This window comes from Phocoena phocoena, chromosome 10 (assembly GCF_963924675.1).
Source record: "Phocoena phocoena chromosome 10, mPhoPho1.1, whole genome shotgun sequence".
NCBI classification, from domain to species: Eukaryota; Metazoa; Chordata; class Mammalia; order Artiodactyla; family Phocoenidae; genus Phocoena; species Phocoena phocoena.
In genome coordinates this window covers 84,704,295-84,730,062 of record NC_089228.1, presented here as the reverse complement: position 1 = coordinate 84,730,062, position 25,768 = coordinate 84,704,295, and the positions used below count along the sequence as shown (strand labels likewise).

The 25,768-nt window shown below is 36.6% G+C and overlaps 1 protein-coding gene across 1 annotated transcript in view; it reads right to left on the bottom strand.

Annotated features, from left to right (window-relative positions):
- SLC17A1 (solute carrier family 17 member 1) overlaps window positions 1-24,134 on the bottom strand; it is a 50,850-nt gene extending 26,716 nt beyond the window's left edge. Inside the window, exons 1-2 of the mRNA XM_065885999.1 lie at window positions 24,097-24,134; window positions 8,400-8,610 (exon numbers count right to left, since the gene is read on the bottom strand). Coding sequence (XP_065742071.1) covers window positions 8,400-8,610; window positions 24,097-24,134 — 249 coding nt within the window. The remainder of the gene's footprint in view (window positions 1-8,399; window positions 8,611-24,096) is intronic.
- Between the last annotated feature and the right edge of the window lie 1,634 nt (window positions 24,135-25,768).

The window sequence follows — 25,768 nt, the reverse complement described above, 5'->3', positions numbered from 1 at the left end:
TCGGCAGGCGGACTCTCAACCACTGTGCCACCAGGGAAGCCTCTCTGCCCATTTTTAAATTTTTTTTTGCAATAGAGTTGTATGAGTTCTTCATATATTTTGGATACCAATCTCTTATCAGATATGATTTGCAAATATTTTCTCTTATTCAGTAGGTTGCCTTTTCATTTTGTTGATGGTATCCTTTGCCATGCAGAAGCTTTTTAGTTTGATGTAGTCTCACTTGTTTATTTTTGCTTTTGTTGCCATTGATTTTGATGTAAAATCCAAAAAATCATAGCCAAGACTAATGTCAGTGAGCTTTACACCTATGTTTTCTTCTAGCTTATGTTTTTAGGTCTTAATGTTCCAATGTTGGATTCATTTTAAGTTAATTTTTGTGTGCATTATAAGATAGTGGCTCAGTTTTCCCAACATTATATATTGAAGAGATTGTCTTTTCATCATTTTATATTCTTGCCTCCTTTGTCGTAGATTGCCCAAATACGTATGGGTTTATTTCTGGGCTATCTACACTGCTTCGCTGATTGACGTGTCTGAGTTTATGCAAATACCATAATTTTTGATTACTATAGCTTTGGAATGTAGTTTGAAATCAGGGAGCTTGATGCCTCTAGCTTTGTTTTTCTTTCTCATTATTGCTTTGGTTATTCTGGGCCTTTTGTAGTTCCATACAAATTGTAGTACTGTTTGTTCTATTTCTGTGAAAAAGGCAATCGGAATTTTGATGATTACATCTACTGTAGACATTTTAACAATATGAATTCTTTCAATCCATGAGCACAAAATATCTTTCCATTTACTTGTGTCTTCTTCAGTTTCTTTCATCAGCGTCATACAGTTTTCAGTGCATAGGTATTTAACCTTCTTGGTTAAATTTATTCCTGTATATTTTAGTCTTTTTGATGCAATTAGAATTGTTTTCTTAATTTTGTTTCTGCTAGTTTGTTAATAGTGTATAGAAATGCAACAGATTTTTGTATATTGATTTTGTATCTTACAACTTTACTGAATTCATTTTTATTTCTAACAGTTTCCTTAGTGGAGTCTTCAGGATTTTCTATATATAATATCATGTCATCTGCAAATAGTGACAATTTTACTTCTTCCTTTTCAATTTGGATGCCTTTTTTTTTTCCTTGCTTAATTGCTCTGGTGAGGACTTCCAATACTATGTTGAATAAAAGTGGTGGGAGTGGGGATCACTGTTTTATTCCTGATATTAGAGGAAAAGCTTTCAGATTTTCACCATTGAGTATGATGTTATCTGTGGTCTTGTTATACATGGCCTTTATTATGTTGAGGTACATTCCCTCTATACTCACTTGTTTAGAATTTTGGATATTAATTTTGTCAAACCTTGATGGCCACCAGAGCCAGATGATCAAGGCGGCAGCTGTTAAAAAGAAAATAAATCGGGTGCCAGAACAAGAGGCCAGATGAATGTAAAAACTCCCTTTGGGGAGATACTGGCTCTCCAGAGCACAGCAAAGAGAGAACACAAGGATGGCACCTGCTGGTCTCCATCCCCAAAGAGAACTCCAGCAGGCCCTAGATGTGTGTTAAATTAGATGCCCGCCCCTCAGGCCAACAGTTTATGGTAAGCAAATAAGCCTTTTTCATAGAACATCTTGGTGCTTTTCAAATGGTTGCCTCTGTTCTGTGCTCTGGGGTAGGTGAGTTCATGTGCAAGCCCTTTAAGAACCATTTCTCAGTTCGCTATACCCTGTGGGACTTGTGTATATGAGCCCTGTTGGCTTTCAGAGCTAGATATTTGGGTGGCGTATCTCTCAGGCACAGGTCTTAAAAGTTGGCATGCCCATTGTGGGGCTCAAACTCTTCACTCCTCAGGGTTGCCTTGCTGGGTCACCTTGCCAGGGGTGGGGTTTACAGTGAGATTGTGTCTCAGCATTTCCTCTTGGCTGTGGGCTTTTTCTTGTTCACCCGATGTGTAGGAGTTACTCAGCTTTCAATTTTTTTTCCAGAGAAAGTTGTTCCATATGTAGCTGTATATTTGGTGTGTCTGTATGAAGAGGTGAGTCCAGACCTTTCTACCTCTTTATCTTCAACATCTCTAATATCTGTTTCTTGAATGTTTGTAAAAAACATGTAAACTCTTCTGTCGAGTGCCATGTAATACTACATTTACTGCAATCATTAATTTCCTCCTGCCCCTTCTCACCCTCTAATTTCTCTATTCAGTTAACCTCATTCATAAAACAACATTCCCCCCCACCACATGATCCCAGAGAGAAAAGCAGCAATTGAGAGAATATCAAATCATGAAGAGAAGTTCTCAGGCTGAACTATGGAAATAATTGAATGGGATAGTGAAGGAAAGAGACCATTTCTCTTCTTTCACTTGGCTCTGATGTGGCATGTTTTGTTGTCTGTCTTGGGAGTGGTTTCCTCTGTCAATTCTTAGGCTAGGTGGTCTTGCATAAATTTGTTGCATTATTAAAGTTGATATAAGAAATTCTGAACATTGAACTTATACCCTGGGCTATGAGGAGGCTGTGCTATTTTTGGACCCACTGAACAGGGAGAAGCCTTAATTTTAGTAAGTGAGGACAAGATAAAGCCTCTTTGGTAATGTGTATGATAGTCTGCTTCTCTCAACTTTCTCTGCACTTGCATAATTAGTTTTTATATTAAGAAATGAAGAGTTTTGTTAAATAATGAATGTCCTTAATGAAATTTTTGGCTGACTATGAAATAATGAAATAGGTAGGAGTCCATGTGTTTCTTCTCTCATCACTGTTATCTTTCACCCTTCATCCCTTTTTTTTTTTCCTCCCTTTCTCAAATCTCTGTCAGCCTGTAGCCTCTGTATAGTGATGTCTCTTTCTGATGGAAAGGACTTTCATGAGAGATCTGGTAGGAGTACAACTCTGAGAATATTGAATAGTTGAGAGGCATCCATAGAGTAGCCAAGGGAGCATGGAAGCTCCAGATCTTTTCCATTGGTGGGAAGCTACTCAGAGAATGGAACAAGATGCTCTGCCATTTTTTTCTAAATCACAGGAATTTCTCCAAGGAAATCAATATTCACCCTTACCCATATCAGGTGGTCCAGCACACATTTGTTCAACTCTTCCTGTGCAGATTATTCAGAATATTGGGTTGTTTTTCTAATGGCATAAAGCCATCACTCTTCACAGCAGGATGTAAGAAAAAGAAAAAAATCCCACCATAGTTGAATTAAAACTGCTGAACTCATAAACTCCCCACACCAGAAGGATAAAACCTAAGTTGCATTAACTAGTTGTCATTAAACAAAGTGCTACATATATAAATGTTATATTATCCTATATAAATTTTAGGAATAAATATATATACATCTGTATGAGTCATATAAATGAGCAAGTAGATAATATCTACTTGTAAAATGGACTGAGGGTATCAATAGATAATTTATGAGAGAAAAATGGAAATGATCAATAAGTATAGGTCACAGAAATATAAAAATGTGCACATTCATTAATAATAAAAAATTTACAGTTATGGCAGAATTTCTATCGGATTGGTAAATTTTAAATAGAATAATTATACATACTCCTTGGCTGTTGTGGCAGAGGGAAGACTGATAGAGAATACTCCTCATTTATGCATCACACTTTTCCTCATCTTCCTTCCTTTTCCTTTCTATACTCAGTGTCCCTTACTGTGGTCTCTGTGGTTCCTATTCGCTGTTTTCCTTGTTATTTTGTCTTCTTTCCTAAAATGTTCTGTCTCATTTTGTCATAATCCTTTTCTGAGTTCTGTTAATTTCCTTTTTTCTTCCCCATTCATCTGCTCTCTGAGCATAGACTGCTACCACCTGGCTATCTTTTGTTTTGAGCTCTTGGATGTGCTGCACTGCAGTGTTCCTTCCATAGCTAGAGTTGCTTTCCCAGTTTTTAGGTTCATTTGTAATTTCAGGTTACAATTTAGATCTGCTTTGGGAAAATGATATCCTGGTGAGTTTTCATACTTGAGAATAATTATGTGTTCTGTTTCTTCATCTAGTACCTTTGTAGAGCAGCAAACTGAAATCCTTTCCTGTGACTCATATTTGAAGAAGATCAACTGTCCTGGATTATAGCAGCAGGTTCCATGGTGGGTGGGGGTGGGGGTGAATGTGCCAAAGAAATGTTCCAAGCTCCACAGCTTGAGCTGCCTCTTCTTTTTCTACAGTGAAGGAAATAAAATACAGCCTTTGTGAGTAGCCATCTCTCTTGCCTCTTCTTTTGCTACAGTGAAGGAAATGAAGTACAGCCTTTGTGAGTAGTCATCTCTCTAGAGTCATCTTCTCTAGAGAATGGGGTTCTCGATATTTAAACCAAGGCAATGGAATACTACAAATATTTAAGAATTAAAGAAAAAAAATTTGAATAGGTTTTGACAGATATTTTGAGGTACAATTGACACAATAAACTGTATATTTAATCTTTGTCATAAAGTGTACAACTTGCTAAATTTTTAAATGTGTACACTCATGAAACCATCATCAGAATCAAGATGATGAAAATATTATTCACCTCCAAAAGTTTTCTTACTCCTTGTAATTCCTCCCTTCTGCTTCTCCACTGCCAATGATCTGCTTTATCATCACTTCCTAGAAGTTTTATATATAAATGGAGTCATACAGTATGTACTATTTCTTTATATCTAGCTTAGTTGACTCAGAATAAGAGTGGCATCCATGTTGGCCTGTGTATCAGTAGTTCGTCCCTTTTTTTTTTGTGTGTGTGTGGTACGCGTACCTCTCACTGTTGTGGCCTCTCCCATTGCAGAGCACAGGCTCTGGACGTGCAGGCTCAGTGGCCATGGCTCACGGGCCCAGCCGCTCCATGGCATGTGGGATCCTCCCGGACCGGGGCACAAACCCGTGTCCCCTGCATCGGCAGGCAGACTCTCAACCACTGTGCCACCAGGGAAGCCCCCCATTCCTTTTTAGTACTAAGCAGTATTCCATTTTATGGACGGGCCATAGTTTGAGCATTCATTCACCTATTGATGAACATGTTGGCTGTTTCCAATTTTTTGCTATTACAAATAAAGCTACAATGAGAATCTATATATACATCTCTATATGGACACATGCTTTCATTTCTCTTTAGTAGCAGTGGAATGGCTGGATCATACGGTAGCTGTATGCTTAACTAAACTGGTTGTACCATTGTGAATTATCACCAGCAGTGTAGAAGACTTCCAGTTCCTCCACATTCTTACAACACTTATGTCCAATCTTTATAATTTTGGCCATTTGAATTGATGTGTAGTCATATCGGGCCTTTCACTGTTGTGGCCTCTCCCGTTGAGGAGCACAGGCTCCGGATGCACAGGCTCAGCGGCCATGACTCACGGGCCTAGCTGCTCCACGGCTTGTGGGATCTTCCTGGACCAGGGCACGAACCTGTGTCCCCTGCATCGGCAGGCGGAATCTAAACCACTGCGCCCCCAGGGAAGTCCCATGTATCATCTTTGATGAAGTGTCTATTCACATCTTTTCCCCATTTTTGTGCTGCGTTGTTGGTTTCATTTATTATTGATTTTTGATGAACTTCCTTTACTAGATATGATTTTCAAAAACTTACCACTGTCTCTGGTTTGCCTTTTCAGTCTTTTAATAGTGTTTTTTTGAATTTTGGTGAAGTCCAATTTTTTTGTTTGTTCTTTTGTGAATCATGAAAAAAATCAGTAGTTCATATGTGTGTGAGTCTATTTCTGGACACTCTCTTCTATTTCAATGATTACTTTTCTGTCTTTATGCTAATAACACACTGTCTTGATTACTGTAGCTTTATAACAAAGTCTTAAAATCAGGTAGGTAGCGTTATTCCTGTAACTATTGATTTTTTGCCAAACTTAAAAGACAATTCAGTGGAGAAAGAAGTCTTTTCAACAAATGATGGTAGAACAGTTGTATACACATATGTAAAAAAGGATCTTTAACACAACATATACAAAAATTGAAAAAATGAATATTTAAATGTAAAACCTGAAATTATAAAACTTCTAGAAGAAAACATAACAGATATTTTTACTTTGGGCTATGCAAAGATTTATTAGCTATAAAGCCAGAAGAAGTTTTGGTAAAACCAACAGAAGTTCTTTATGCAGAAGGAAAATTATATAGTTCAGAAACTTGTATCTACATTTAAAAAAGAAGAGCATGAAGAAAGAATAAATGAAGGTGTAAATTATTTTATTTTTAATTGATGCAAAAGATACCTACTTGTTTAAAACAATAATGTAATTCTGTATTGGGTATTTATAGCATATGGATAAGGGAAATGAATAGCAGCAGTGTCACAAAAGATGGGAGAGAAGAATTAAGAATACTCTGTTATAAAGTGCCTGCACTACACATGAAGCAGTAAAGTGTTATTTGATGGTGGATTTCTATTATTTAAAAATGTATATTGTAAACCCTAGGGAAACTATTAAAACAAATTTTTTAAGTATAAATGATACATCAAGAGAAGAAATAAAATTGAATCATATAGAGCTTCCCTGGTGGTGCAGTGGTTGAGAGTCTGCCCACCGATGCAGGGGACATGGGTTCATGTCCTGGTCCGGGAAGATCCCACATGCCGCAGAGCGGCTAGGCCCGTGAGCCATGGCCGCTGAGCCTGCATGTCCAGAGCCTGTGCTCCACAACAGGAGAGGCCACAACAGTGTGTCACCTGCCACAACAGTGACAGGCCTGCGTACAGCAAAAAAAAAAAAAAATTGAATCATATAAAATGCTCAATTATACCAAGATAAGACAAAAAAAGGAGTGGAAAAGAGAAACGTAACAGAGAACAGATGTAACAAATAGAAAACAGTTACCAATTTTATATTTGTCTTTTCTTTTAGTTCTAGCAGTTTTAGCCTTCTGTATTTTGCTGCTTTGTTAGAGGCATACATGTATAGGATTGTTGTTAGAGACATACATGGTTAGGATTATTATGTCTCCTTGGAGAATTGACCCCTTTATCATCAGACAGTGCCCTCTTTATCTCTGATAATCTTCCTTGATATAAATTCTGCTCTGTCTGAAATTAATATAGCTCCCTCTGTTTTTCTTTGCTTGAAAATGTCTTTATTCTCTTTGACTTTTGAGGTAATTTCATTGGATATAGAATTCTAGTTTGGCAGGTGTCTTTTTTTTTTCTTTCAATACTTTAAAGAGTTCATTTCTCTCTTCATGTTTGAGTGGTGTCTGATAAGAAGTCTTCCGTAATTCTTATCCTGTTCCTCTGTAGGTGATTCTTGTCTCTAGCTTCATTCAAGAAGTTCTCTTTGTCTTAGTTTTCTGCAATTTAAATATCTGTCTGGGTGGTTGTTCTTGTTGTTGATGATTATTTTTCTTTTTAATATTTATCCTGTTTGGTGTTCTCTGAGCTTCTTGGATTTGTGGCTTGGTGTCTGCCATTAATTTCAAAAAGTTCTCAGCCATTAATTTTTCAAATATTTCTTCTTCCCATTTTTTCCTACTCTTCCTGGTGTTCTAGTCATGCATATGTTACAACTTTTGGTATTGTCCACAGTTCTGAGATGTTCTGTTTGTTTGTTTATTTATTTATTAAATTCTCTTTCATTTCAGATTGGGAAGTTCCTATTGACCTATATTCAAGTTCATTGATCCTTTCCTCAGCTGTGTTGAGATTACTTATAAGCCCATCAAGGCATCTTTGTACCTGTTACAGTTGCCATGATTTCTACTATTTCTTTTTTATGCTTTCTAATAATATCCATCTCTCTGCTAACATTACCTATGTGGTATTGTATGTTGTCATTTTTTTCCCATTAGCGCCCTTGACATATTAATTATAGTTATTTTAAATTCCCTGTCTAGGAATTCCTACATATGTGTCAAATCTGAGCCTGGTTCTGATGCTTATGTTAAAAATAATCAGGGTGCAGTACACTTCATATAGTGTTATTTTTAATGTAAATAGGGGTGATAATAAGAAAATATTTTCTTATTTGCCTGTGTATTCATAAAGGGACATAGGAAGAGTATAGTGGAGAATATTTTTCCCACCTATTTTCATTTTTTTCTGTACTATATCTTCTGAAAGGTATCAACTCATTACCTTACATAGATGAAATTAATGAAACATGTAAATGTACTGTATGTTAAAAATGTAAATAAGAAAGAAAAAGTGTCTTGACTTCTAATTCTCATTTAAGATGCTTTCCTTTTTTCTCTTGTCCAAACTTCTCTTGCCCTTTACAAATACTGAGACATATTTTAGTTGTGGGACATGTTTATTTAGGTTACTACTGGCAAGACAGATCAAGACTTGAGCGTCTTTCTTTAATAATTACTGTCATATCAATTATGATAACATTCAACCTCTCCACAAATTAGTTAACAAGATAGGATTTTAAACTTATGACTGTCTATAATATTTTTGATATACCTTTATGTTATCCTGTGGCTCCTTTGTGGAGGTGTTGGACAAACCATGTGGCTCTGTGCTGTTCACCATGGCTATCATTGTGAGGCTCATACACACGCGCTGTGACATTACTATAACATTACAGAGGAGCAGTAAGAGAGCAATTCCATAACGAATGGAACAAAAATTTGGAACTGGAATGTAGAACAGAAAGTATCCATCGTTAACACATCTGAGGTAAAAACATAATTTAACTTTAGGAAGTGCCACTTAGAAATCTGGACCCCTATATATTAATTAAAAATTTTATTGTACTAACTGGCTTTTGAGAATTCATGACACAATAAGAAGATGTGGGACTGAACTTATAATTTCATACCCCCTAAAATATAATCCTTAATAGAACGTCCCAGAAAATTGAGCCAGTCCTTGAAGGACTTTGGCTCATGTCTATTTTAAAGGGACCATTTACAAATACCCTGAGTTACTCTTGGAAGTAAGTCCCCTGAACAACAAAAAAGACCTTCCCTCAAGTAAACTGCTTTATTCTCAAAACTTATATGATTAGTCTGGTTGAGAAAATCATATGTGCACATTGCAGAGAAAAATAGCACTTAAAAAATGTAATGTATTTAAAGTAGTTTCAAGCTACAGCAATCAGTGTAGTGTTGGTGAAAGGCCAAACAAATTCATCAATAAGAGAAAGTAGGGAGTCCAGAAAGAGAGGAGTATAAATAGTCATATGCTTTTGAATAAATAAACTAATGCAAATCAATGGAGGCTAGTACAGTCTTTTCAACAAATGGCACTTTCTCAAGAGAAATAAAAATATGTGTCTACAAAAGGCTTGTACTGAAATATTTATAGCAGCTTTATTCAAAATAGCTGGATATTTGGAATGGATGAACATACCATAGTGAATTAATACAATGGATATTACTCAGAAAAACAAAGTAAGGAAACACTGATACACTCAACAATCTGGATGAATCTCAACAAAAATATGGTCAGCTGAAGAAGCTAGACACCAAAGAGTGCATACTATTTTTATGCATACTATTTCTATGAATTTCAAAAATGGGCAAAATTAATTTATGTGGCTAGATATTACAATAACAATTCCCTCTTGGTGAGAAGGGCAAAAGGACATGAAGGGACTTTAATGTAGTGTTCTGTGAGTCTTGTTTGTATGTTTATACATTTTTAAAAACACATCTAAGATTATCCAACAGCAACAACAACAACAACCACAACTGGCATTGGGAGAGGAAACAAAATGGCAGAGTAGAAGGACATGCTCTCACTCCCTCTTGTAAGAACACCAGAATCACAACTAGTTGCTGGACAGTCATCAATAGGAAGACACTGGAACTCACCAAAAAAAAAAAAATACCCCACATCCAAAGACAAAGAAGAAGCCACAATGAGATGGTAGGAGGGGTGCAAGCACAGTAAAATCAAATCCAATAACTGCCGGGTGGGTGACTCACACACTGCAGAACACTTATACCACAGAAGTCCACCTACTGGAGTGAAGGTTCTGAGCCCCATGTCAGGTTTCCCAACCTGAGGGTCCGGCAACAGGAGGAGGAATTCCTAGAGAATCAGACTTTGAAGGCTAGTGGGATTTGACTGCAGGACTTCGACAGGACTGGGGAAAACAGAGACTCCACTCTTGGAGGGCACACATGAAGTAGTGTGCACCTCAGGACCCAGGGGAAGTAGCAGTGACCCCAGGGAAGAATGAACCAGAGCTACCTGCTAGTGTTGGAGGGTTTCCTGCAGAAGCAGGGGGTGGCTGTGGCTCACCGTATGGGAAAAGGACACTGGCAGCAGAAGTTCTGGGATGTACTCCTTGGTGCGAGCCCTGCCAGAGTCTGCCATTAGCCCCACCAAAGAGCCCAGGTAGGCTCCAGTGTTGGGTTGCCTCAGGCCAAACAACCAACAGGGAGAGAACCCAGCCCCACACATCAACAGTCAAGCATATTGAAGTTTTACTGAGCTCTGCTCACCAGAGCAACAACCAGCTCTACTCACCACAAGTCCCTCCCATCAGGAAACTTACACAAGCCTCTTAGATAGCTTCATCTACCAGAGGGCAGACAGCAGAAGCAACAATCCTGCAGCCTGTAGAACAAAAACCTCATTCACAGAAAGATAGAGAAGATGAAAAGGCAGAGGGCTATGTACCAGATGAAGGAACAAAATAAAACCCCAGAAACACAACTAAATGAAGTGGAGACAGGCAACCTTCCAGAAAAAGAATTCAGAATAATGATAGTGACGATGATCCAGAACCTTGGAAAAAGAATGGAGGCAAAGATCGAGAAGACTCAAGAAATGTTTAACAAAGACCTGGAAGAATTAAAGAAGAAACAAACAGAGATGAACAATACAATAACTGAAAAGAAAACTACACTAGAAGAAATCAATAGCAGAATAACTGAGGCAGAAGAACGGATAAATGACATGGAAGACAGAATGGTGGAATTCACTGCTGTGGAAGAGAATAAAGAAAAAAGAATAAAAAGAAATGAAGACAGACTAAGAGACCACTGGGACAACAATAAACACAACAACATTTGCATTATAGGGGTACCAGAAGGAGAAGAGAGAAAGAAAGGACCAGAGAAAATATTTGAAGAGATTTTAGCCAAAAACTTCCCTAACATGGGAAAGGAAATAGCTACTGAAGTCCAGGAAGCACAGAGAGTCCCATACCGGATAAAGCCAAGGAGAAACACGCCAAGACACACAGTAATCAAATTGGCAAAAATTAAAGACAAAGAAAAATGATTGAAAGCAGCAAGGGAAAAGCAACAAATAACATACTAGGGAACTCCCACAAGGTTAACAGCTGATTACTCAGCAGAAAATTTACACGCCAGAAGGGAGTGGCATGGTATACTTAAAGTAATGAAAAGAAGAAGCTACAACCAAGATTACTCTACTCGGCAAGGATCTCATTGAGATTCAATGGAGAAATCAAAAGCTTTACAGACAAGCAAAAGCTAAGAGAATTCAGCACCACCAAACCAGCTCTACAACAAATGCTAAAGGAACTTAAGTGGGAAACACAGGATAAGAAAAGGACCTACAAAAACAAACCCAAAACAATTAAGAAAATGGTAATAGGAACATACATATCAATAATTACATTATATGTGAATGGATTAAATGCTCCACCCAAAAGATAGGCTCGCTGAATGGATACGAAAACAAGACCCATATATATGCTGTCTACGAGAGACCCACTTCAGACCTAGGGAAACATACAGACTGAAAGTGGGGGGATGGAAAAAGATATTCCATGCAAATGGAAATCAAAAGAAAGCTGGAGTAGCAATACTCATATCAGATAAAATAGACTATAAAATAAAGAATGTTACAAGAGGAAAGGAAGGACACTACATAGTGATCAAGGGATCAGTCCAAGCAGACGATATAACAATTATAAATATATATGCACCCAACATAGGAGGACCTCAATACATAAGGCAGATACTAACAGCTCTAAAAGAGGAAATTGACAGTAACACAATAATACTGGGGGACTTTAACACCTCACTTATACCAATGGACAGATCACCCAAAATGAAAACAAACAAGGAAACAGATGCTTTAAATGACACAATAGACCAGATAGATTTAATTGATATTGATAAGACATTCCATCCAAAAACAGCAGATTACACTTTCTTCTCAAGTGTGCATGGAATTTCCCCAGGATAGATCACATCTTGGGTCATAAATCAAGCCTCAGTAAATTTAAGAAAATTGACATCATATCAAGCATCTTTTCTGACCACAATGCTATGAGATTAGAAATCAATAACAGGGAAAATAACACAACCACACGGAGGCTAAAAATATGTTACTAAATAACCAACAGATCACTGAAGAAATCAAAGAGGAAATCAAAAAATACCTAGAGAAAAATGACAATGAAAACACAACGATCCAAAACCTATGGAATGTGGCAAAAGCACTTCTAAGAGGGAAGATTACAGCTATACAAGCCTACCTCAAGAAACAAGAAAAATCTCAAATAAACAATCTAACCTTCCACCTAAAGGAACTAGAGAAAGAAGAACAAACAAAACCCACAGTTACCAGAAGAAAAGAAAGAATAAAGATCAGAGCAGAAATAAATGAAATAGAAACAAAGAAAACAATAGCAAAGATCAATAAAACTAAAAGCTGGTTCTTTGAGAAGATAAACAAAACTGACAAACCATTAGCCAGACTCATCAAGAAAAAGAGGGAGAGGACTCAAATCAATAAAATTAGAAATGAAAAAGGAGAAGTTACAACAGACACCACAGAAATACAAAGCATCAAAAGAGACTACTACAAGCAACTCTATGCCAACAAAATGGACAACCTGGAAGAAGTGGACAAATTCTTAAAAAGGTATAACCTTCCAAGACTGAACCAGGAAGAAATAGAAAATATGAACAGACCAATCACAAGTAATGAAATTGAAACTGTGATTAAAAATCTTCCAACAAACAAAAGTCCAGGACCAGATGGCTTCACAGGTGAATTGTATCAAACATTTAGAGAAGAGCTAACACCCATCCTTCTCAAACTCGTCCATAAAACTGCAGAGGAAGGAACACTTCCAAACTCATTCTATGAGGCCACTATTACCCTGATACCAAAACCAGACAAAGATACTACAAAAAAAGAAAATTACAGACCAATATCACTGATGAATATAGATGCAAAAATCCTCAACAAAATACTACCAAACAGAATCCAACAACACATTAAAAGGATCATACACCATTATCAAGTGGGATTTATTCCAGGGATGCAAGGATTCTTCAATATACGCAAATCAATCAATGTGGTACACCATATTAACAAATTGAAAAAGAAAAACCATATGATCCTCTCAATAGATGCAGAAACAACATTTGACAAAATTCAACACCCATTTATGATAAAAACTCTCCAGAAAGTGGGCATAGAGGGAACCTACTTCAACATAATAAAGGCAATATACGACAAACCCACAGCAACCATCATTCTCAATGGTGAAAAACTGAAAGCATTTCCTCTAATATCAGGAACAAGACAAGGATGTCCACTCTCACCACTATTATTCAACATAGTTTTGGAAGTCCTAGCCACGACAATCAGAGAAGAAAAATAAATAAAAGGAATACAAATTGGAAAACAAGAAGTAAAACTGTCAGTGTTTGCAGATGACATGATACTATAGAGAAATCTAAAAATGCCACCAGAAAACTACTAGAGCTAATCAATGAATTTGGTAAAGTTGCAGGATACAAAATTAATGCACAGAAATCTCTTGCATTCCTATACACTAATGATGAAAAATCTGAAAGAGAAATTAAGGAAACAGTCCCATTTACCACTGCAACAGAAAGAATAAAATACTTAGGAATAAACCTACCTAGGGAGACAAAAGACCTGTATGCAGAAAACTATAAGACACTGATGAAAGAAATTAAACATGATACCAACAGATGGAGAGATATACCATGTTCTTGGATTGGAAGAATCAATATTTTGAAAATGACTGTACTACCCAAAGCAATCTACAGATTCATTGCAATCCCTATGAAATTACCAATGGCATTTTTTATGGAACTAGAACAAAAAATCTTAAAGTTTGTATGGAGACACAGAAGACCCCAAATAACTAAAGCAATCTTGAGGGAAAAAAACGGAGCTGGAAGAATCAGACTTCCTGACTTCAGACTATACTACAAAGGTACAGTAATCAAGACAATAGGTTACTGGCACATAAACAGAAACATAGATCAATGGAACAAGATAGAAAGCCCAGAGGTAAACCCACACACCTATGGTCAACTAATCTATGACTAAGGAGGCAAGGATATACAATGGAGAAAAGACAGTCTCTTCAATAAGTGGTGCTGGGAAAACTGGACAGCTACATGTAAAAGAATGAAATTAGAACACTCCTTAACACCATACACAAAAATGGACTCAAAATGGATTTGAGACCTAAATGTAAGACTGGACACTATAAAACTCTTAGAGGAAAACATGGGAAGAACACTCTTTGACATAAATCACAGCAAGATCTTTTTTGATCCACCTCCTAGAGTAATGGAAATAAAACCAAAAATAAACAAATGGGACCTAATGAAACTTAAAAGCTTTTGCACAGCAAAGGAGACCATAAACAAGATGAAACGACAACCCTCAGAATGGGAGCAAATATTTGCAAATGAATCAACGGACAAAGGATTAATTTCCAAAATACATAAACAGCTCATGCAGCTCAATATTAAAGATACAAACAACCCAATCCAAAAATGGGCAGAAGACCTAAATAGACATATCTCCAAAGAAGACATACAGATGGCCAAGAAGAACATGAAAAGCTGCTCAACATCACTAATTATCAAAGAAATGCAAATCAAAACTACAATGAGGTATCACCTCACACCAGTTAGAATGGGTATCATCAGAAAATCTACAAACAACAAATGTTGGAGAGAGTGTGGAGCAAAGGGAACCCTGTTGCACTGTTGGTGGGAATGTAAATTGATACAGCCACTATGGAGAACATTATGGAGGTTCCTTTAAAAACTAAATATAGAATTACCATACGATCCAGCAATCCCACTACTGGGCATATACCCAGAGAAAGCCATAATTCAAAAAGACACATACATCCCAATATTCATTGCAGCACTATTTAAAATAGCCATATCATGGAAGCAACCTAAATGCCCATCAACAGATTAACAGATAAAGAAGATGTGGTATATATATACAATGGCATATTACTCAGCCATAAAAAGGAACGAAATTGAGTCATTTGTTGAGACCTGGATGCATCTAGAGACTATCATACAGAATGAATTAAGTCAGAAAGAGAAAAACAAATATCTTATATAAACACATGTATGTGGAACCTAGAAAAATGGTACAGATGAACCGGTTTGCAGGGCAGAAGTTGAGACACAGATGTAGAGAACAAATGTATGGACACCAAGGGGGGAAAGCCACAGGGGGTTGGGGATGGTGGTGTGCTGAATTGGGCAATTGGGATTGACATGTATACACCAATGTGTACAAAACTGATGACTAATAAGAACCTGCTGTATAAAAAAATAAATAAAATTCAAAAATTAAAAAAACACATCTATATATATCCCTAAGATCCATATTTTATTTTATATCATTATACCTCAATAAATATTAAAATATTCAATAATGGTGTTCTGAAAACTGGACAGTCACATGCACAACAATGTAACTTGACCACTATCTTACACCATATACAAAAATTAACTCAAAATGGATTGAAGACAAACTTAAGACATGAAAACATAAAACTTCTAGAAGAAAATATAGGTGGTAAGTTCCTTGACATATGTCTTGGCGATGATTTTTTGAATATGACACTAAAAGCAAAAGCAATGAAAGCAAAATAAACAAAGAGTATTTTATCAAACTAAAAGACTTCTGCAGAGCAAAGGAAATTATCAACAAAATGAAAGGGAAACCTACTGAATGGGAGAAGATATTTGCAAATCATAAATCTGATAAGGGGTTTGCACACAAAATATAAAAAAACTCATACAATTAAACAGTGAAAAACAAAGAAAAAATCGAATTAAGAAATGGGCAGAACTGAATAGACATTTTTCCGAAGAAGACATGCATATGGTCAAGAGGTACATGAAAAGATGTTCAACATCACTCATCATTACAGAAAGGCAAATCAAAACCATAATGGGATAGCAACTTATACCTGTTAAAATAGCTATTATCAAAAAGGCAAGAAATAAGTGTTGGAAAGGAGGTGAAGAAAAGGAACTGTGCACTGTTGGTGGGTATATAAATTGTGGCAGCCACTCTGAAAAACAATACAGCGGTTCCTTAAAAAAATAAAAATAGAAGTAATGTACAAAGATAGCCTCATCCATCAGAGGGCAGACAGCAGAAGCAAGAACAACAATCCTGCAGCCTGCGGAATGAAAATCACATTCACAGAAAGGTAGACAAGGTGAAAAGGCAGAGGGCTATGTACCAGATGAAGGAACAAGATAAAACCCCAGAAAAACAACTAAATGAAGTGGAGATAGGCACCCTTCCAGAAAAAGAATTCAGAATAATGATAGTGAAGATGATCCAGGACCCCAGAATATGAATGGAGGCAAAGATTGAGAAGATGCAAGAAATGTTTAACAAAGACCTAGAAGAATTAAAGAACAAACACCTGGAAGAGTTAAAGAACAAACAAACAGAGATGAACAATACAATAACTGAAATGAAAAATACAGTAGAAGGAATCAATAGCAGAATAACTGAAGCAGAAAAATGGATCAGTGACCTGGAAGACACAATGGTGGAATTCACAGCTGTGGAACAGAATAAAGAAAAAAAATGAAAAGAACTGAAGACAGTCTAAGAGACCTCTGGGACAACATTAAATGCACCAATATTTGCATTGTAGGGGTCCCAGAAGAGAGAGGGAAAGGACCCAAGAAAATATTTGAAGAGATTATAGTTGAAAACTTCCCTAACATGGGAAGGGAAATATCCACCTAAGTCTAGGGAGCACAGAGAGTCCCATACAGGATAAACCCAAGGAGAAACACACCAAGACACATAGTAATCAAACTGACAAAAATTAAAGACAAAGAAAAATTATTAAAAGCAACAAGGGAAAAATAAGAAATAACATACAAGGGACCTCCCATAAGGTTAACAGCTGATTTCTCAGCAGAAACTCTACAAGTCAGAAGGGAGTGGCACGATATATTTAAAGTTATGAAATCAAAAGCTTCACAGAGAAGCAAAAGCTAAGAGAATTCAGCACTACCAAACAAGTCCTACAACAAATGCTAAAGGAACTTCTCTAAATGGGAAACATAAGAGAAGAAAAACAAACCCAAAACAATTAAGAAAATGGTAATAGGAACATACATATCAATAATTACATTATATGTGAACGGATTAAATGCTCCACCCAAAAGACAGGCTCGCTGAATGGATACGAAAACAAGACCCATATATATGCTGTCTACGAGAGACCCACTTCAGACCTAGGGAAACATACAGACTGAAAGTGGGGGGATGGAAAAAGATATTCCATGCAAATGGAAATCAAAAGAAAGCTGGAGTAGCAATACTCATATCAGATAAAATAGACTATAAAATAAAGAATGTTACAAGAGGAAAGGAAGGACACTACATAGTGATCAAGGGATCAGTCCAAGCAGACGATATAACAATTATAAATATATATGCACCCAACATAGGAGGACCTCAATACATAAGGCAGATACTAACAGCTCTAAAAGAGGAAATTGACAGTAACACAATAATACTGAGGGACTTTAACACATTACACCAATGGACAGATCATCCAAAATGAAAATAAATAAGGAAACAGAAGCTTTAAATGACACAATAGACCAGATAGATATAATTGATATTGATAGGACATTCCATCCAAAAACTGCAGATTACACTTTCTTCTCAAGTGTTCATGGAACATTCTCCAGGACAGATCACATCTTGGGTCATAAATCAAGCCTCAGTAAATTTAAGAAAATTGACATCATATCAAGCATCTTTTCTGACCACAGTGCTATGAGATTAGAAATCAATTACAGGGAAAAAAAACAACCACATGGAGGCTAAACAATACATTACTAAATAACCAAGAGATCACTGAAGAAATCAAAAAGGAAATCAAAAAATACCTAGAGAAAAATGACAATGAAAACATGACGATCCAAAACCTATGGGATGTGGCAAAAGCAGTTCTAAGAGGGAAGTTTATAGCTATACAAGCCTACCTCAAGAAACAAGAAGAATCTTAAATAAACAATCTAACCTTCCACCTAAAGGAACTAGAGAAAGAAGAACAAACAAAACCCAAAGTTAGCAGAAGAAAAGAAAGAATAAAGATCAGAGCAGAAATAAATGAAATAGAAACAAAGAAAACAATAGCAAAGATCAATAAAACTAAAAGCTGGTTCTTTGAGAAGATAAACAAAACTGACAAACCTTTAGCCAGAGTCATCAAGAGGGAGAGGACTCAAATCAATAAAATTAGAAATGAAAAAGGAGAAGTTACAACAGACACCGCAGAAATACAAAGCATCCTAAGAGACTACTACAAGCAACTCTATGCCAGTAAAATGGACAACCTGGAAGAAATGAACAAATTCTTAGAAAGGTATTACCTTCCAAGACTGAACCAGGAATAAATAGAAAATATGAACAAACCAATCACAAGTAATGAAATTGAAACTGTGATTAAAAATCTTCCAACAAACAGAATTCCAGTACCAGATGGCTTCACAGGTGAATTCTATCAAACATTTAGGGAAGAGGTAACACCCATCCTTCTCAAACTCTTCTAAAAAATTGCAAAGGGAGGAACACTCCCAAGCTCATTCTACGAGGCCACCATCACCCTGATACCAAAACCAGACAAAGATACTACAAAAAAAGAAAATTACAGGTCAATATCACTGATGAGATGAATATAGATGCAAAAATCCTCAACAAAATACAAGCAAACAGAATCCAACAACACATTACACCAGAAAGTGGGCATAGAGGGAAGCTACCTCAACATAATAAAGTCCATATATGACAAACGCACAGCAAACATCATTCTCAGTGTTTAAAAACTGAAAGCATTTCCTCTAAGATCAGGAAAAAGACAAGGTTGTGCACTGTTGCCACTCTTATTCAACATAGTTTTAGAAGTCCTAGCCAGGCAATCAGATATTAAAAATAAATAAAAGGAATACAAATTGGAAAAGAAGTAAAACTGACACTGTTTGCAGATGACAGGATATCTATACATAGATAATCCTAAAGATGCCACCAGAAAACTACTAGAGCTAATCAATGAATTTGGTGAACTTGCAAGATACAAAATTAATGCACAGAAATCTCTTGCATTCCCATACACTAACATAGAAAGATCAGAAAGTGAAATTAAGAAAACAATCCCGGGCTTCCCTGGTGGCGCAGTGGTTGAGAATCTGCCTACCGATGCGGGGGACACGGGTTCGTGCCCCGGTCCAGGAGGGTCCCACGTGCTGCGGAGCGGTTGGGCCTGTGAGCCATGGCCGCTGGGCCTGTGCGTTCGGAGCCTGTGCTCCGCAGCGGGAGAGGCCACAGCAGTGAGAGGCCCACGTACCACAAAAAAAGAAAAGAAAAGAAAAAAAAAAACAGTCTCGTTCACCACTGCAACATAAAGAATAAAGTACCTAGGAAAAAACCTATCTAAGGAGGTAAAAGACCTGTACTCTGAAAACTATACAACACTGATGAAAGAAATCAGATGACAGAAACAGATGGAGAGATATACCATGTTCTTGCATTGGAAGAATCAATATTGTGAAAATGATTATACTACCCAAAGCAATCTAAAGATTCAACGCAATCCTTATCAAAGTACCAATGGCATTTTTTTTTTTATAGAACTAGAGCAAAAAATCTTAAAATTTGTATGAAGACACAAAAGACCCCGAATAGCCAAAGCAATCCTGCGGGGAAAAAACAGAGCTGGAGGAATCAGACTCCCTGACTTCAGACTATACTACAAAGCTACAGTAATCGAGACAATATGGTACTGGCACAAAAACAGAAATATAGATTAATGGAACAGGATAGAAAGCCTAGAGATACATCCACGCACCTATGTTCAACTAATCTATGATAGAGGAGGCAAGGATATACAATGGAGAAAAGACAGTCTCTTCAGTAAGTGGTGCTGGGAAAACTGGACAGCCAAATATAAAAGAATGAAATTAGAATACTCCATAACACCGTACACAAAAATAAACTCAAAATGGATTAAAGACCTAAATGTAAGACTGGACACTATAAAATTAGAGGAAAACATGGGAAGAACACTCTTTGACATAAATCACAGCAAGATCTTTTTTGATCCACCTCATAGAGTAATGGAAATAAAAACAAAAATTTAAAAATGGGACCTAATGAAACTAAAAGCTACTGTACAGCAAAGGAAACTAGAAACAGGACAAAAAGGCAACCCTCAGAATGGGAGAAAATACTTGCAAACAGATCAACAGACAAAGGATTAACCTCCAAAATATATAAACAGCTCATGCAGCTCAATATTAAAAAAAACCCAGTCAAAAAATGGGCAGAAGACCTAAATAGACATTTCTCCAAAGAAGACATACAGATGACCAAGAGGCACATGAAAAGCTGCTCAACATCACTAATTATTGGAGAAATGCAAATCAAAACTACAATGAGGTATCACCTCACACCAGTCAGAATGGCCATCATCAAAAACTCTACAAACAATAAAATGCTGGAGAGGGTGTGCAGAAAAGGGAACCCTCTTGCACTGTCGGTGGGAATGTAAATGATACAGACACTATGGAGAACAGTATGGAGGTTCTTTAAAAAACTAAAAATAGAATTACCATATGACCCAACAATCCCACTACTGGGTATATATCCAGAGAAAACCACAATTCAAAAAGACACATGCACCCCAATGTTCACCGCCGCACTATTTACAATAGTCAGGTCATGGAAGCAACCTAAATGCCCATTGACAGACAGATGGATAAAGAAGATGTGTTACATATATACAATGGAATATTACTCATTCATAAAAAGGAATGAAATTTGGTCATTTATAGAGACGTGGATGGACCTAGACACTGTCATACACAGTGAAGTCAGAAAGAGAATAACAAATATCGTATATTAACACATATATGTGGAATCTAGAAAAATGGTACAGATGGACTGGTTTGCAAGGAAGAAATAGAGACAAAGATGTAGAGAACAAATGTATGGACACAAGGAGGGAACGTGGAAGGTGGGGTGGTGGTGGGATGAGTTGGGAGACTGGGATTGACATGTATACACTAATATGTATAAAACAGATAACTAATAAGAACCTGCTGTATTAAGAAAATAAAATTAAATTTAAAAATATTAAAATTAAATTACAGAAAAGAAAAAAAACCTACTGTATGATCCAGCAATTCCATTTCTGGGTACTTATTCAAGGAAAATGAAAACACTAACTTGAAAATGTATCTATACCCCCATGTATATTGCAGCATTGTTTACAATAACCAAGATATGGAAACAACCTAAGTATCTACTGATGGATGAATAGATAAAGAAAATGTGGTTATATATATGATGGAAGATTATTAAGCCTTAAAAAAGAATAAAATTCTTTTAATTGAAGTATAGTTGATTTATAATATTATTTTAATTTCAGGTATACATCACAGTAATTCAATATTTTAAAATTATACTCCTTTTAAAGTTTTTACAAAACAATGGCTATACCTCCCTGTACTGTACAATATATCCTTGTTGCTTATTTTATACATGGTAGTTTGTATCTCTTAATCTCCTAACACTATCTGGCTCCTTCCCCGCTTCCCTCTTCCCACTGGGTAACCACCAGTTTGTTCTCTATATCTGTGAGTCTGTTTCTGTTTTGTTACATTCATTAATTTGTTTTATTCTTTAGATTCCATATATAAGTGGTAATGTAGAATATTTGTCTTTGTCTGACTTATTTCACTAAGCACAATACCCTTTAGGTCCATCCATGTTGTTACAAATGGCAGAATTTGAGTTTTTAATGGATGAATAATATTCCATTGTACATATATACTACATCTTCTTTAACCATTCATCTGTTGATGGGCACTTAGTTTGCCTCCATATCTTTGTGATTGTAAATAACGCTGCTATGAACATTGGGTACATGTATCTTTTTGAATTAGTGTTTTTATTTAAAGAGAATGAAATCTTGCCATTTGGGACAACATGGATGGACCTCAAGGACATTAACACTAAGTTAAATAGGTCAGACAGAGAAAGACAAATACTGTATGATCTCTTTTATATGTGGAATCTTAAAAAAAAAGAAATCAAGCTCGTATATACAGAGAACAGATTAGTGGTTGCCAGCGGTGAGGGAGGTGGTACAAAAAATGGGTTAAGGAAGTACAAAAAAAGGAGAGAAGGAGGGAAGAAAGGAAGGAAGAAAGAAAAATATCTGTAGGAATTTATGTGGTTTAATGTCTAAGTTATAAATATGTTCCAGAAAAGTTTGTGCCAATTAGATTTCTAGAAATAAAATTATAACTTAAATTAAGTAGAATTTTTTCTTGTGGGTTGAACTTGTTATAACTCAAATAACTGTTATGGGATGTGTGGTAAGCAGAATAATGGCCCCCCACACACCAAAAACATTTGTGTAGAGAGAGAAACTACGATGACATGTCAGATTGGCATAGATCCAAAAGCACATTTGTTGGCCAGCCTGAAAGAAAAGAGGAGTGAACCTACATTGTTACAACCCAATGAAGGTTATATTTTTAAATTGTCTGTGGTTGGTATAAAGAAATAAATTTGACTTTTAAATATTGACGTTATATCCAGCTAGCTTTCCTGTGCAAAAAAATTTCACAAACATAATGGCTTAACACAACACATGTTTATTAACTCATAGTTCTGTAGGTCAGAAGTTTTAGCATGATGTGGTTGGATATTCCACTCCTGGTCTCAAAGGCTAATAGCAAGGGATCAGCCAACATGGGTTCTAAGGAAGGATCTATTTCCAAGCTCATTCAGGCTATTGGAAGAATTCAGTTTTCCATGGTTGTAGTACAAAGGTTGCCATTTTCCTGCTGGCTGTCAGCTAAGAGCTGCTAGTTTTAAGAGGCTGTGTACATTCCTTCTCACATGGACCCCTCCATCCCCAAAGCCAACAGGGTAGAATCTTTTTTTAAATTTTTTATTATTTTACTACTCAGTCTTTGAAATCTGATAGGCATTTTACACTAACAGCACATCTTTTTTTTTTTTTAACATCTTTATTGGGGTATAATTGCTTTACAATGGTGTGTTAGTTTCTGCTTTATAACAAAGTGAATCAGTTATACATATACATATGTTCCCATATCTCTTCCCTCTTGCGTCTCCCTCCCTCCCATCCTCCCTATCCCACCCCTCCAGGCGGTCACAAAGCACCGAGCTGATATCCCTGTGCTATGCGGCTGCTTCCCACTAGCTATCTACCTTACATTTGTTAGTGTATATATGTCCATGCCTCTCTCTCGCTTTGTCACAGCTCACCCTTCGCCTCCCCATATCCTCAAGTCTGTTCTCCAGTAGGTCTGTGTCTTTATTCCTGTCTTACCCCTAGGTTCTTCATGACATTATTTTTTTTAATTCCATATATATGTGTTAGCATACAGTATTTGTCTTTCTCTTTCTGACTTACTTCACTCTGTATGACAGACTCTAGGTCCATCCATCTCACTACAAATAACTCAGTTTCGTTCCATTTTATGGCTGAGTAATATTCCATTGTATATATGTGCCACATCTTCTTTATCCATTCATCCAATGATGGGCACTTAGGTTGTTTCCATCTCCGGGCTATTGTAAATCTCTCTTATATTGAATCCCTCTCATGCTTTGAACCTCTCTAACTGCTCTCTGACCTCTAGACCCAGATTTAAAGAGCTGTCGTGATTAGATCTGTCCTACCTGGATAATTTCCCTATTTTAAGATCAGCTGATTAGGGACCATGATTAGATCTGCAAAATCCCTTCAAGCAGCACCTAGGTTAGTGTTTGCTTCAAAAACTGGAGGAAGGTGTATGTATACCAGGGGCCAGGATCTTGTGGGCAGGCTTAGAATTCTACCTACTTCAGTTCACCATCCGGTCCCGGAAGATCCATGTTCATCCCTTATGCAAAACATACCCCATTCCCAAGGTTCCTAAAGGTCTCATCTCAATATAGCATCAACTCAAGTCCAAAGCCTCATCAAAATCTCATTAGTTCAAATTTCCAAAATCTCATGATCCAAATCATCTAAAACAGGTGTGGATGAAGCTTCTAAAAGTAAACCACCCTCGGTGCAGTATCTATCTGTGGACTTGTGAAACTAAGGACACAAGTTACATGCCCCCAAAACTTCCACTGTACAGTGGTGGGACAGGCACAGAATAACTGATACAGACAATCTAGTTCCAAAGGGTAAAAATGGAGAGTAAAAAGGAGTCATTGATCCATAAGAGTTTTGAAGTTCAGCTAGACAAATGTTGGATCTTTCTCAAGGCCTGGGGATAATCCCTGTGGCTCTTGGCTCTGTCCTCTGAGCTCTCTGCTTTGTCCTTTGCACTTTGGTTCCACCCAAGAATGCAAAGGGGCCATCTTAGAGTTCTGTCCATTACATATTCCTAGTTACCTAATAGTGTTCATTGGGAATGACTGTTAATTTCATAAAGATATTTTTTGTATATCTATTGAGATCATCATACAGTTTTTCTCTTTAATTTGTGTTGAATGACAGTTATCTACTTTTTAATATAAAACTATTCTTCCTTTCCTAGGTTAAGCTGGACTTAGTGTTCATGATTTTTAAAAATGTTTTTATAAATTCTTCAACCTGTTTTGCTAATATTTTATTAGGATTTTTGTATCTTTTTAACGTACTGTTAATTTTGCTTTTATATATTTGAGGCTATTTTATTTAGTTGCATAAATATTTTTTCAGTTATCTCACTGAATTGAATTTTATATCATTATCCATTTTTGAAGAATTGTTTGAAACAACAGTAAAAGATTTTAAACAAATCAGATAAATCAATAATTAGTTAAATAAAGCATAATATATTCATACCAAATTCATATGCAACTCTAAAAAATGATGAGGAAGCTCTTTAGGTACAAATGTGGGTTACTATTTAGATATATTAAGTGAAAAGAGAAACATTAGTGCCCGGAAAATAAGCTTTCTGGACTGATTCCCTTTGTAAACAGATAAGAATATTAGAAAAAATATATTTAAAATAACATTTCATTGAAAGTGTGGATGATCTGGCAGGAAAGATGAGATATTCAGGCCAAAGATTTTGTGAAGACAGTCTTCAGGGCATAAACTGATCGTTGAAGGAAGATTTTACCCTGAAGACATTTGATCACAGGGTTTTTTCTGGATTCCCAGGGAATGGGGACAACAGGAGTCAGACACCAAAGCCCTGGCAGTGGGAAGGTCTAGTAAGAGACCTCTTCCCTAAACGTTTAGATGCCAAAAACTCACTGAGGCAGTGAAGGGTAAATACACTGCCTCCTAACTTTCCAGGGAGACAGGCAAAAATTTTTGCCCTGTTTGAACCTTGGAACTGAGCAGAAGAAAGAAAAGAATGCCTCAGAAATTTAATCATTACCGAGCCCTTCCTTTCATTTTAAACTCACTGGCCTTGGGTCATCTGAAAAACATCTCAAACCACGCATGTACACACATACACCAAGATGACTTGTTCCAAAGCTTTCTAAACAACCTAATCCTCACCATGTATGGAGGAGGGCTTGTC